Source organism: Betta splendens, chromosome 13, assembly GCF_900634795.4.
Source record: "Betta splendens chromosome 13, fBetSpl5.4, whole genome shotgun sequence".
Taxonomy (NCBI): Eukaryota; Metazoa; Chordata; class Actinopteri; order Anabantiformes; family Osphronemidae; genus Betta; species Betta splendens.
The window spans coordinates 6264947-6279866 of NC_040893.2; the positions used below are offsets into that span (position 1 = coordinate 6264947).

General features: G+C 40.3%; 1 protein-coding gene and 1 pseudogene across 1 annotated transcript; both read right to left on the reverse strand.

Annotated features, from left to right (window-relative positions):
* Positions 1-241: 241 nt before the first annotated feature.
* Positions 242-3748, reverse strand: LOC114868145 (vomeronasal type-2 receptor 1-like; annotated as a pseudogene).
* Positions 3749-7823: 4075 nt separating this feature from the next.
* On the reverse strand, positions 7824-14115 carry LOC114868222 (extracellular calcium-sensing receptor-like). Its single transcript, XM_055514274.1, has 8 exons — positions 13464-14115; positions 13289-13384; positions 11977-12200; positions 11585-11870; positions 10883-11452; positions 10381-10503; positions 9811-9934; positions 7824-9598 (listed from the first exon to the last, which is right to left on the reverse strand). The coding sequence occupies exons 3-8, from the start codon at positions 12195-12197 to the stop codon at positions 8706-8708; spliced, it is 2217 nt and encodes a 738-aa protein (XP_055370249.1). The 5' UTR covers positions 12198-12200; positions 13289-13384; positions 13464-14115; the 3' UTR covers positions 7824-8705.
* Positions 14116-14920: the final 805 nt, after the last annotated feature.

The following is a 14920-nucleotide window of genomic DNA, read 5'->3' on the forward strand; positions in this document are numbered from 1 at the left end:
TGCAATATTTCGTTGACAAAATAAAGTTTAAGTAGTAATAGATAGAACATTAAAATTCACAGGAAAACATTCAAATGTTAACTACAGTATGATACAGTTTTTTTGTAAAATCAAATCTTTTAGTTTTCTAAATCTTAGGAATAAGTTTATGAATACAAATGATTCAGAATGCTAAATAATCATGCAGTAGAATTATTATAATATTATAACAGCATCATCATCACATTATAGATTTTAGTATTCAGGCTTTTCCTATGAGGTGTCTCTTTGTATTTTTTTCTGGTTTAAACAATATGATGTAACATTTAGGTGCAAAAATGCACATTAATAAAGCAAAAGCTGAAGCCAAAATTGCAAATGTTTCAGCAGCTACAGTGAACTTCCCTGGAGAGCTGATGTAGGCTGGGAAGAAGGTGATCCACACAGTGCAGAAAATCAGCATACTGAATGTGATGAACTTAGCCTCATTAAAGTTATCAGGCAACTTTCTAGCTAGAAACGCCAGAACTAAACATGTTATTGCCAGCAGTCCTATGTAGCCCAGCACTGCGTAGAAAGCTGCCTCAGAGCCTGGGTTACATTCTAAAACAATATTCTTATTGTTGTATCTGAAAACCATGTCTGGGAAAGGTGGGTTCAGCCTAAGCCACAATACACAGATGATTATCTGGATCACAGTGCAGGAGCAAACGATGATCCTTTGCTGTGAGGGACCAAACTTAGTTGCAGCTTTGTTGCCTGGAAATGTGGCTTTGAAAGCTGTGACAACAACAATAGTTTTTCCCAAGACACTGGAAATACAAAGGGCAAAGGTCACACCAAACGCTGTGTGGCGTAGCATGCATGTCCAGACTGTGGGTCTGCCAATGAAAGTGAGAGGACTGAGAAAACACAGCAAGAGAGAGAACAACAGGAAACAGCTCAGCTCCGAGTTGCTGGCCTTAATCAAAGGAGTTTCTCTGTAGCGGATATATACCATTAGCGTGGCCAGTGACAGAGAGGCTCCTAGCAAAGATACCACTGTGACTGCTATTCCTATGGGTTCCTGGTATGTCAGGAACTCAATGGCTTTAGGAATACACTCATCTTTCCTCTCATTGGACCAGTATTCCTGTGGACAGGGTGAGCACTCTGCTGCACCTGATGAGGAGAAACACAAAGATTGATCTTTGCTTTACATTTTATTTATGTCTGTCATATAGGGCCATTATATGTTGTGTTTAGTAATCAACGCCATACAAGGTTTTCATGCAGGTTTGTGTTACCTGTTGAATTTGTTATAGTTCCATCATCACATGGGATACAGTCAAAACAACAGGTAGGTTTTCCTTTAATTTGAGATTTTCTGGTTCCTACTGGACAAATATTAGAGCACAAGGATGTTGGAACCTGAAAATAAAATCAATAAAGGGTCTTTTAGTTACTGTGAAAGCAAAACAAGATTTTCACTTGTGTTTAGTTTCCTATTACATGATTACCATTTTTCCAGTCATCCATACAATCTTATCCTCCAGGATGCTGAGCTCAAAAGCACTATTAGCAACAGAGGCATAATGACCCACTGTAACATGCTGCACCTTCCCATTAATCAGCTGCCAGTTGATCAGGTCATAATAGGCTGGTGGGTTTCCATTCAGATCAAAGAAGGCATTATCTCCAGACTTATTTAAAAAATTTACTTTTTGTAACTGTTCAGTGACCTGACAAACAAAAAAAATCTCATATTAGACATTCCAAATTGTCCATATTATTAACTGTTATTAAAACAGACGTAACATTTTGGGATAGTGTCAATTTTACTATTTCTAACCTGTTTGGTCTGAATTCCTGATATATTCAGACAAGGTTTCACTGCTTTTTCTCCAACTGATTGGCAGAATAGCAACTGATGTAGAGCATGTGCAATGGCATAAACCGCTTTATACACATTATAGGGGTCTCTGAGCTCTGTTACATCAAAGAATGTATGCTGGGAATCTATTGTCTCCATACCTGTACATATTTTACCCATTTCCTTAATTTCAATTTTCTCCCCGGGTGAAACAGGTCTACAACCAACCATATACTCCCAGAAATCTCTCACAAAAGCTGCATTTGGATCCTTGTAAGGACTAATGCTTGTGAGAATAGGTTTCAGGTTCAAGATAGAAGCCTTCTCACCCACAAACCCGAGGGCTCCAGCAAAAGACTGGTACATTTCCACAGAGGAAGGTCGAGCTGCTGTTATCCAGGCATGTGTAGCAAGCCACTGAATCCCTGTTATGTTTTGTTTTACTATCAGCGTCATCAAAGGGTAAAAGTCGCCCTCAGTAGCAAAACCCAGAATGACTTTGACAGTTGACAGCTTGATCATTTCCACAACGTGCAGAAGTTTATCAATAGTATATGTACGTAGAATTGTTCCAACAAAGGCAATGCAAACCCCAAACATTTTAAGTTCTTCCATAAATGCCTGTACACCACTTTTGCCATATTCATTGTCTGACTGTATGACACCAATCCACTGTGGGATATTTGACTTTGTCACTTAGGCAGGCACATGCTGAGAAGTAACTTATCTGAAAGACAAAATCAATACAAAAACTGTAAGAAGATATAAAATATTATTTTAATTAAATATTCTTTAAATATTCTTTTATATTTTTCGGACTCTTACAATTGGAATCTGAAATGGTCCAAGAGCTCCAGCCACTGCTATAGACTGAGATGATCCTGACTCTGCTATGAGGGCAGAAATAGCTGCAGGACAAGAGGAAGTTAAATTGGGGTCTTCTAAACCACTGGCTAGTGCTAGAGCAGCGAGCGAAGCACTTGTTGGAGAAGCACAAGAGCTAAGGATCCTGTAGCCAAGAGATACATTTGGCAGGAGAACAGGATCTTTGTTAATTTCTTCAATAGCAAACATCATCACATAGGTCCAACGGAAAGACCGAAGGTCAAATCTGAAAGGTTGTTGTTATTGAATTAGATTTATTTTTGCTTACAGAATGTACATAGTTTGTATGTTTGAAAAGTAGGCATAAACATACTCTGCATACTAAAACCTACCCTTCACATTTCATGTCAGGTGGTTTCCTCTCAAATGTTGAAGTTGTGAATATCTCTTTGAGGAAAACTGGAAAAATTCCCCCAATCATTATGTCTCCCTGTTTAAAAAAACCTGGCATGTTAAAACTGCCAAATTGCTTACAGCCACAGACTGTGTTCAGGCAGAAAACAGGCAAACAAAGGAGAAAAACGTGACAGTAAGAAAAGTCTCTCTGCATCTTTAAAGTGATGAGGGCACAGTTGACAGTACATGCTGTCCTTTTTATTCACCTATTTCCCACAGGGCAGAGCAATGAAAGATTAATTGCACTGGTGAATCAGGATTCTTACAGGCAGTCTACACTTATACATTACACCACTTGTGCATCTGAAAAAGAAATACAAAAGGTCAACAACAGACACACTGAACATCAGTAAAAAAAAAGAAATAAATGTGCAGTCATCTTTAAAAATTAAAAACTGGTTCAATTTGAAGAAACTTAAGAGTAGAAAAATTAGGAATTAAATAAAAAAGTTAATTGTAGTGGGAAAAATTGTGCCTTTTGCTCATTCTTATCCAGCACATGTGCTGGATATAACTAACTAACTTGTGCCCTGTCATACATCACGTTTATACATCTGATTTTCTGTTTAACTGACTAATAGTTTATGATATGTGTCTGTCTTTTATGCCCCGGTCTCTGGCTACCTAACTATCTGATTCCTCACCAGACTCAAGGCTGTAAAACCGAATGCATCTTGTCTTCAAAGCTTGGTGTTCCTTCTTTTTGATTACAAGATACCGATGATGCAGAAGTGTGAATGTAAACATTCTTACTCATGGCAAGATAAGGTGCAGGGAGACATTCCACCGGAGCCAGAGAAAGGGGTTAAAAGGCAGAGACAACTTGAGGATTTTTGGCTCTTTGCATCACACCTTCGTGGTGTGTGCACTGATCTCCCCAGCTGGTTATTGGTTTGTTGATGTGCACGATCAACATCCATGTTTTTGATTTGCTTTCCCCATTATTTTTACTTTCCCTTATTTTTACAATAAATCACTCAAAAGACATCTCTCTCACCTGCCACTTTATGGGAAATTTCCACCATATTAATACAACATATTAAATGAAAATAAATAACATTAAAAAATACCGTTAAACAGTAATTGGAAAGACTTGTAGTAAAATTAAAACAAAAAAATGTTTACATGTTGCTGTTTGTGCAATGGATAAATAATGCAAATAATAATAAAATATGCAAAACACATAGACCAATCAGTCAAAGGTCTAGAAAAAGGGCAGGGTTTTAAGTTTTGATTTAACAATGGTTAGCATTTAAGATGATCTGGAAGTTGGTTTCATTCATCACCATAGTAGCTTAAATGATTTATTTGATCTTGACCTGAGGTCCTACAGTACCAGAACACTGCTACTCTATACAAGGATGTAACAGCTATACTGGGCTTCTAGGTTTTGAGAAGATCAAAAATGTATGTAGGCCCTAAATCGTTAATGGCTTTAAAACCAGCGGTAGCATTTTTAAATCTTTTTTATAAGTGACTAGCAGTCATCCTGAAATTTTAAGAACAGAAGCAATATGATCAGTATTCTGGTTGTTGTTGTACAGTAACTCTGACAGCACAATTCTTAAAAAGCTGAATGTGCCCAACACTCTTTTTGAAGGACCAGAAAAGAGATACAGTAGTCAAGATTCAAAAACTGTTGCTTTAGTCTCATCTTTATTCATCTGGATTAATTGTGATTCCAACCAGAAATTAATTTGCTGTAGAAACTCACACAGAGTCTTAGGGACTATAGGCACTTGATGCCCAAGATATATAAATTAGTTAGTGTCATGTTTAGTTTTTCCTTAACATTTCCAGTCATGTGATTTACCAGTTGTTTTTAATTTGTTATTAGTTTAGGTATTTAAGCACCAGTAATCACCCCACTCCTTGCCAGATTGTTTGTTCGTGTTCCATAGTTCAGCCTTCCAGCATTCACTCCAGTAAGTCTTTTTTTGACTCGTGCCTGTCTGTTGTTCTGTGTGATTTATTAAAAAAATGAAGGAAAATAATGTCTGTGTAGCCCAATCAAATTGCATGCACCATCTCATCCCCGCCCCCATGTGTGTGGAGTTGTTTACTGTACATTCTCAGACCTGCATCGCTGGCATCTGACTATCAGAGAGGAAGGAGCGCTAAGTGCAACAAATTCAGTAATAAAATCCTCTATGTTTCTAAAAAGAATAGGTTTGTTTTTATAGGTTTGTCTGGACAGTCTATAGGAAACAAAACCAGACTATAGACTATAGAAAAACAACACTAAGCCTTACAGGAAGCTACTGCTTCCCTGTGGCTTACACTCGGACATGATGCAGGTTTGATCAGAAGAAGTGAACCAGTGGTCATCACACCTAAATCTGACCACAGGCCATGTAAACAACAACACCCTCTGAAAAGAAGCCATAGATGGCGTTACTGCAGACACCACTAAGCTGCTGAAACATTGGATACTATAGGCCACAAACGAGCCTGTCTAAATTACAGTTTGTTCAAACTAAGGTTATTTTTCTGGGTCACTGTAATTACAGCTGATGGCAATTCATTTCACCCAAAAGAGTTGAAGCAATTTGAAACTTGCCTAAACCGTGCACGTGTAAACAGCTGACCCAGCTTCACCCAGCTGCTGCTGATCTTCCACGGTGTCTATGAGCAGTGGCTGCAGCAGAGAAAGCCGTGCTGGCTTCACGTGACATTGCTGGCTACTCTGACATCATCTAGTTGGTTCCTCATACTGTGTCTTTGATCCTTTAGGAATAGAAAACATCACATCTTTCTACAGCCTGATGGCTTAGATGCAACACTATCTTTCTTAACATGCTGAACATTATTATAAAGAGGTGCAATGTGTTTAACCCAGTAACTCTTCTTACAGGCCCTGACGATGGCGAGCCTCTCAAGTGTGTTGACTGCTCCGCCTCTAGAGACCCTGCTTCAGTTGTCAGGTTGGGTATGCAGTCTCCACTCCTCATGGCGTCTTGAAGTCTGGCGCTTTGCTAAAACACAACTCTGCTCAGGCTGCAGAGTTGATCACGGTTGGCTGAAGCTAGTAAACTAGCAGAAGGACAGTCTGTTACCATCTACACGGACTCCACAGATGCTTTTGGTGTCTTACTTCTGTTTTATGTATTTAACATTTCACCTAGATTGTTCAATGGTTGTCTCTGCCTGATATACTTTGGACTACCAAACCCAAGGCCAGGGAGTTGTGTCACTCTGTCTGTTGAGACTTAGTGCTCCTTCCTTTCTGATAGTCAGACGCCAGCAATGCAGTTGTGAGGATTTTAGGCTCGTTGCATCACACCTTCGTGGTGTATGCACTGATCTCACCAGCTGGTTTTTGGTTTGTTGATGTTCACGATCAACATCCATGTTTTGATTTGCTTTCCCCATTATTTTTATGTTCCTTTTTTATAATAAATCACACAAAAGACAACTCTTTCATCTGCCACTTTATGGGACATGTCCACCACAGACTGCAAAGTGTATTTAGATGACAAAGTAGCATATTCTGTTACTTGGACAGATCGTTTGAAGTCGCTTGGTGAAATATTTGATCGTTTGTGTTCTGCTTCCCTCACTTTTAACTTAGTCAAATGGGAGTTTGGAAAAGCCGTAGTTACTTATTTAGGTAAAGAAGTGGGTCAAGGTCAAGTTTTCCCTGTTATGGCCAAGGTCCAAGCAATAATGGATTTTCCATCACCCCAAACCAGACAGAACTCCACTGATTTCTGGGGATGACTGGATAATAGTGGGTTCTGTAAGAACTTCTCTGATGTCATGGCACTGTTAACAAGATTGGCAAGTTCAAAAAACTTTTACCAGTGGTCAGAGATGGCACAATCCTCCTTTGAGGCTGCTGAGCTTTTCTCTGCAGCACCCCGGTACTCACTGCTCCAAACTTCGCTCATCCGTTCAAACTGGAGGTGGACGCAGTGCTGCTCCAGGAGGATGACGTGGGCATAGACCATCCAATTTGCTACTTCTCAAAAAAGTTCAAAAAGCATCAGCTGCATTACAGCACAATAGAGAAAGAGGAGCTTGCTTTGTTACAAGCGTTACAACACCTTGAGGTACAGTATATTTAGGCTTGAATCCAACGATCATCTGTTCCGACCATTACCCCCTAATTTTCTTGACACAGATGCAAAACAGTAATAACCACCTTATGCGCTGGTCCTTGCTACTGCAGGATTTTAACATTGAAATTCGTTTTAAGAAGGGTCTGGAAAATGTTATGGCGGAAGCTCTTTCGTGGTGTTGAGTGAAAATCAAAGTTTTCATGTGGTGACTGTATATGTACAGATTACTTTGCTCATACGATTGTTATTGTTGTTTATGGGAACTGTATTTTTTTCCCTCTTGTCATCACTGTGGTGACCATGGGAACATTGTTAAGGAAGTAAAAGGGGTTTACTGCACTCATGTATATCAAGAATTAGTCAACAGCTCATGTGGGGTTGTAACAGGGTATAGGTACAGGTCTTGTGTCCTTAGTCCTTGAGTGGATACTTTGTACATAATAAAATGTGCCATACGTTTTAGATTCACTCCGTGTCGACATGAGAGTAAACTTTGAGATGGTTTATCACCCTGATGATCTTCAGTTGTTTTCGTTACAAGAAGATTTCCACTACAGGGTGTGTTGGGTGTGAAAATACCACAACAGCATTGATACACACAGAGAGCCAACCAAAGACTTTACTTGGCCAAGGGGAGCTCGCCTGAGATCTTAGCGTTGTAAGGGCTTCACTCAGAGACCAACCAACTCCAACGAACTTCCCCAAAGCACAACATTTTATTAAAGGTTGTACACGCCTTCATCATCACATCATCACATCATTGCTGAACATGCGGAAACACACACATTAGGCATACCAGTACTCCTCCAACCCCTCTTGTGGTTTTGAACACCTACGCCTGAGTAGGGGCACAGAGCAAAAGGCAAATGTGACAAAATTGTTCTTCGTATATGACAATACTTGAAAACCTGTGGTTAGAAGTCTGTGCACCTGTCAATGGGGTTATAAGGCACAGCAAATGCAAACCATAAATGGAAAATGTGAAAAAGGTTAAATGATACATAAAAAGATAAATGAATATAATTGAAATAAATAATAGATGAAAATATATTTTCTCTAACAGGGTGTGTGTAGGGGGCTGACGCCGCTTGCTGGAGGTGGAGGCTTCGAAATTGGTTGGGAGAATGCCAGCCCTCGACTTAAGCAGCGGATGACATGGCTGCCGCCCCTCTCTCGCCTCGCCTGTGAACCCCATCACTCGTTAGTGCACTCTGTGAATTCTGAAAATTGTGAACTAATGCTGTTGTGTGATGTGAACATCGGTTGGTAGCACTCAAGTAGGACGGAGAAGCCCTTTTTGTTGAGGTTACGTTTATATTTTTCTTCTGTTTACTGTATGTTAGGGGCTTAGGGAAGTCGCCCTGTCCTTTGTTTTTCCGAATTTATTTTCAAGCAGGTTAGTAGGGCATGGAAGGATTTGTTTTGTTTGTTATTTTGGGCACTACTCTCTTTCGAAGCAAATAAATGCAACCAACATGTTCTGATTTTGACAGGAGGGAAAGACAGCAACTCTATAGTGTAACACGTTTTCTTCATATTTTTCCCATGATTCGTCTCTTTGTATTTTGCTCTGGCTTAATCAATATAATATAACATTTAGGTGTAAAAATGCAAATTAATAAACCAAATGCTGAAGCCAAAATTGCAAATGTTTCAGCAGCTACAGTGAACTTTCCTAGAGAGCTGATGTAGGCTGGGATGAAGGTGATCCACACAGCGCAGAAAATCAGCATACTGAATGTAATGAACTTAGCCTCATTGAAGTTATCAGGCAACTTTCTAGCTAGAAATGCCAGAACTAAACATGTTATTGCCAGCAGTCCTATGTAGCCCAGCACCGCATAGAAAGCTGCCTCAGAGCCTGGGTTACATTCTAAAACAATCTTCTTATTGTTGTATCTGAAAACCATGTCTGGGAAAGGTGGGTTCAGCCTAAGCCACAATACACAGATGATTATCTGGATCACAGTGCAGGAGCAAACGATGATCCTTTGCTGTGAGGGACCAAACTTAGTTGCAGCTTTGTTGCCTGGAAATGTGGCTTTGAAAGCTGTGACTACAACAATAGTTTTTCCCAAGACACTGGAAATACAAAGGGCAAAGGTCACACCAAATGCTGTGTGGCGTAGCATGCATGTCCAGACTGTGGGTCTGCCAATGAAAGTGAGAGGACAGAGAAAACACAGCAAGAGAGAGAACAACAGGAAACAGCTTAGCTCAGAGTTGCTGGCCTTAATTACAGGAGTTTCTCTGTAGCGAATATAAACCATCAACGTGGCCAGTGACAGAGAGGCTCCTAGCAGAGATACCACTGTGACTGCTATTCCTATGGGCTCCTGGTATGTCAGGAACTCAATGGCTTTAGGAATACACTCATCTTTCCTGTCATTTGACCAGTATTCCTGTGGACAGGGTGAGCACTCTGCTGCACCTGATGAGGAGAAACATTTATGTTGGGAAATTAGAAAAGAAATTAAAACCTGAAACAAGGAAACATAAAAAGACAAAATATCAAACTGTACAGCACAGATAAATGTTTCAGACTACGTCTATGGAATATAAGTCATGCTGTGTTTATGTCTTTGTTTGTGTTTGGTGTAATAACGCATTTAGGTTCATGATTAAGGTCTGTGTTACCTGTTAAATTAGTTATGGTCCCATCATCACATGGGATACAGTCAAAACAACAGGTGGGTCTTCCTTTAATTTGAGCTTTTCTGGTTCCTGTCATACAAACACTGGAGCACAAGGAAGTTGGAACCTGAAAATAAAGTAAAATAAATAAAATAATGTTTTACTTTTGTACTGTCCTTCATTAAAACATAGTTTCGGTATTAGAGAAGGCATATTAATACATCAATCTAACACAAATCCACTAACTACTATGATCAATAAAATACTACAAATATAGAGAAGAACACGTTAATTTCTGTTTGAAATTGAGAAGTTCTGATCTTAAAGTAACATTTATGATATAGAGTTGCTTTATTAGATTGCTAAGGTGTACCTTACTGTATATATATACACCTTAAATGTTTTAGAGTGGTGTGAAAAAAGACAGCTTGAATAATTTGTTTATTGCATATAACAAAAGGTTGTGATAATTACTATTTTTCCTGTCCTCCAAATAATATCTTCTTCCTGGATGAGAAGCTCATAAGCACTGTTGGCAACAGAGGCAAAACGACCCACAGTAACATGCTGCACCTGCCCATTGGTCAGCTGCCAGTTAATCAGGTCATAATAGGCTGGTGGGTTACCATTCTCATCAAAGAAGACATTATCTCCAAACTGATTCATAAAATGTACTCTTCGTAACTGCTCAGTAACCTGAGAAGGAATACAAGTCATGCTAAAAAGTCAGAATTGTTCATACTAATAAATTAACTTCATTAAAGACATAGGTGTTTCAGAGATGGGTGTAATAGAAATATATTATAATAATGTATGTATTTCTCACCTGTTCAGTCTGAATTTCTGATGTGTTCAAACAAGGTTTCACTGGTTTTTCTCCAACTGGTTGGCAGAATAGCAGCTGGTGTAGAGCATGTGCAATGGCATAAACTGCTTTATACACATTATAGGGTTCTATGAGCCCTGTCACATTGAAAAATGTACCATCGAAATTTATTGTCTCGTTGCCTGTACATATTTTATATGTCACATTTAACTCAATGTTCTCCCTATGTAAAACAGGTCTACAACCAACCATAATCTCCCAGAAATCCCCCACAAAAGCACTTGGATCCTTATATGGACTAATGTTTGTGAGAAATGGTTTAAGTCTTGGAATAGCCATCTTCCGACCTACAAACCCTAGAGCTCCACCAAATGCCTGGTACATTTCTGGTGTAGAAGGTCGAGCTGCTGTTATCCAGGCATCACTAGAAAGCCATTGAATCCCTGTTATGTTCTGTTTCACTATCTCTAGCATCAAAGAATAGAAGTCACCCTCAGGAACATAAGCCAGAATGACTTTGACAGTTGACTGTTTGATAATTTCCACAACATTCAAAGTTTTCTCCAAAGAATATGTACGGAGAAACTTAGCAACAAATGCAATACAGACCCCGAACTTTTTAACTTCTTCAGTGAACCCATGTATCCCATTTCGGCCGTAGTCATTGTCTGACTGTATGATTCCGATCCACTGCCAGTCAAAATGCCTCATTAGTGCTGCCAACGCTTTTGCCTGGAAAGAGTCACTGGAGACTGTTCGAAAAAATGTAGGATATTTGACTCTGTCACTGAGACAGGCACATGCAGAGAAGTAACTCACCTAAAGGGCAAATGGACAACAAAACAGCAAAGGAGATGACAACAATCAACTATCAGTACAACACGTAAATGTTCATGTAACAGTTAAGCCATAAAGTATCTTAATCACTTCTTTGTTTTTTTTCTGTCTTACTATTGGCAGTTGAAAAGGTCCAAGGGTTCCGGCCACAGCTATAGACTCAGATGATCCTGACTCTGCTATGAGGGCAGAAATAGCTGGAGGGCAAGGTGAAATTGACCTAACGTCATTTAATCCACTAGCCAGAGCTAGAGCAGCCTGTAAAGCACTTCTAGAAGTTGAACAAGAGCTAAGGATCCTATATCCAAGTGATATGTTTGGCAAGAGAGCAGGATCGTTGTTTACTTCTTCAATTGAAAATATCATCGCTTGCATCCAACGAAATGTCCATTGGTCAAATCTTTTAAAAAAATGTAGCAGTGATTAAAATTTTAAGTAGAAATTGATTTTTTTCTGTTCATGATCATATAGTAGCATATTTGTAGAAGAATAGCAGATACACTTACCCTTCACATACTTCACTGTCAGGTGGCTTTGTCTCATATGTGGAAATGTTGATAACTTCATTGAAGAAAACAGGAAAAATTCCTCCCACCATGATGTCTCCCTCTTTAAATAAACTAGGCATCTTAGCATTGCCAAAGTATTCACATGCAAAAGTTGTGTTTAGGCAAAGAACAGACAAACAGAGGAGAATGACGAAGATCCCTGAACGTCTCCTCTCCATCTTCTGAAAGAGATGAGAATGCAAATCTTATAACAAGTCTGTCTATTGTATGTAGATATGCTCATAAAAGCATGATTTATTTCCCACTGGGCAGAATGATGTCAGACTGTTAAGACTGGCACAACAGGGAATGATCACTGCTCAACAACACACACACATACACTTTATAGTTTAATTGATTCTTCAACTTTGTCATTGTACTGGTCCAAAGTATTAAAAGCACGATAAAAATATAAAATATATGTCACTGTTTTATTATTGCTATAATTTATCTATCAAAACATACATCAACATCAACATCAACACATACGTCACGGGGCGGTTTGATAGTAACTAGTGGACCCACATGCACAGCCTCAGGAGACATAAGGTCAGGGAAAAGAAGGCCTTAATGTACAGATTTGTCAGGTACAGGCACAGGACAAAACAAGTAGGCAAAATGGGCTGAGGTACAAAAGCAGTAGGCAGGCGGTTGGTCACAGATGAATAGTAGGTCAAAACACATTTAGATGCAGGCTACGGTAGCGGTAGGGAAGATCCAAATCCATGTGGTCAGACAGGCAGAACAGCAACGAATAAGCAGGAACACAAACGCTGGAACGGAACAAAGTCAACGATCTGGCGGAGAACAAAAGTAAGTGCTGGAGATTAAATACTGAACTAAAAGACCGGATTGAAAACAGCTGTGTGGTCACGTGACAAATACGTAAAGCAGGAAAAGGCATAACTGAACAGAAACCAGAATACTAGAAAGTAAAACAGGAAATGCAGGCAAAAAACCACAGACTGTGACAGTACCCCCCCTCCCAGGGCGAATCCATAGGCACCCAATAGCCCCCCCACAAAAACGCCATCAGACCCCTAACCGGGTGGGAGCAGGGAGGACAGGAGGGGGGGCACCACAAACAATCCTCAAAAGACCCTGAAACCTGACAAAACCCCACACAAAAATTCAAAACAGAGTCCAAGAGGAGAGTCCATAACAGGGGAAACACAGAAGTCCAGGAAAGGGGAGGTGGGGCAGCAGGACAAGCTGAAACCGAGGACACCGGCATGGAGGCAGGTGTGGCGCAGAGCACGCGTTCTAGTACCTCAAGCCTGACGTCATAGAGACGGCGGACACCGGGACACTCTAGCACGCTGTCTTCGTCCTCCAGTGTGAGCACTGCGACCTCCACGGCACTCAGCTGGGCTCAGCACAGGTAAACTCCATGGCGTAAAAAAACCTCCTTTAAACTAAAACAAAAAATAGAACTTGAGACGTACCTGCGAGCCGGCTGGGTCCAAGTCTGGCTAGATCGTACTGTCACGGCGCGGTGTGCGCAAAGATGGCGGACACAACATGCCCAGCTTCAGGAGACTCTCCGGTTCAGATTGAGGGAGTTTAACGTTCTCATTAGTCATATACAGGCAGAGTTCAAAACCGGGTAAGCAAACGGGCAAAAGAACAAAAACGGCAGGCAGGCAGGCGTTTAGTCAAAACAGGTCCTCATAACATATACTATACAAACACAGGCTTCGGTACCGACAGGGAGAATCCAAGAGACGAATTGTTAGATCAAACAGCGTGGTAACCGGTAATTAGGTAATAGAGTGCTGGAACGGAACAAGTCAAAAACAACGATCTGGCAGGGAACAAAGGTAAGTGCTGGTGGTTAAATACTGAACTAAAGACTGGATTGAAAACAGCTGTGTGGTCACGTGACTAAAACGTAAAGCAGGAAAAGGCATGACTAAACAGAAACCAGAAATACTACAAACATAAAACAAGAAATGCAGGCAAAAAAACCCAGCCTGTGACACCGATAATAGAACCTGGGACAAAGCATTACATAATAGGCACACTAACCACTGTACATTTCAACATTGCCATTTACTCCTTTATTGTCGCATATGCAAGTTGCATAGGGGAGTGTCCAATGCCTTCCCCGATGATCACATATAAATATATAAACGCTTATTTCCCAACTTGGCTGCACTAGTACTACTAAAGACACATCCTAATTAACTTTTATGAATTGTCGAAAGCGAACGAATACGGCTACATTTAGCAAGCATTCAGTTTGTATGACACAAATGAAATGCTGCACATAGGAGCACGCATCACAGCGCGTAAAGCTCAATCTGTCTAAGCATGCAGCTTCTTATTTTCATTTGTAAACTGCCATAACTTGTAAATACTACTATACTAAATACCATGATCGTTTGCCACAGATGGCCAGCGGTTCATAGTCTCGGCGATCCTTGCACTACAGTAAATGACAATGATAATTAAAATTGAAAGACTGCTCCCTCTGAGGATTGATCCTGGGATAAAATGCTTTCAAGTCATAAGTGTTAACCACTACACTACCCAAGACTTGATCAGTTGTGAAGCTATATAAAAAAGTCAACTAGGGCGTTTTATGACCAAAAGTGGAAGTCAATTGCCATCTACAGCCCAAAAGGACGCAACACACACTCTCACACAGTGCAAACCAGGTGGTAACCAAATCACAGTAGGGGCGGACACTTTTAATTGCTACCACTGTAAGATGGCGACTCCCAACTTCTCTGCTAGCTCAGAGTCCATGAGACTAGCATTCACCCCTGAGTCAATCAGAACAGCCTGCTGAATAGAATTAGTACCGGACAAGAACTGACTCATCGGCTCGAGGGAGGTCCCAGGTCAGTGTCCGGCTCAGGGGAAAAATCCACCAGGATCACGGCGAAGGGAGACACCG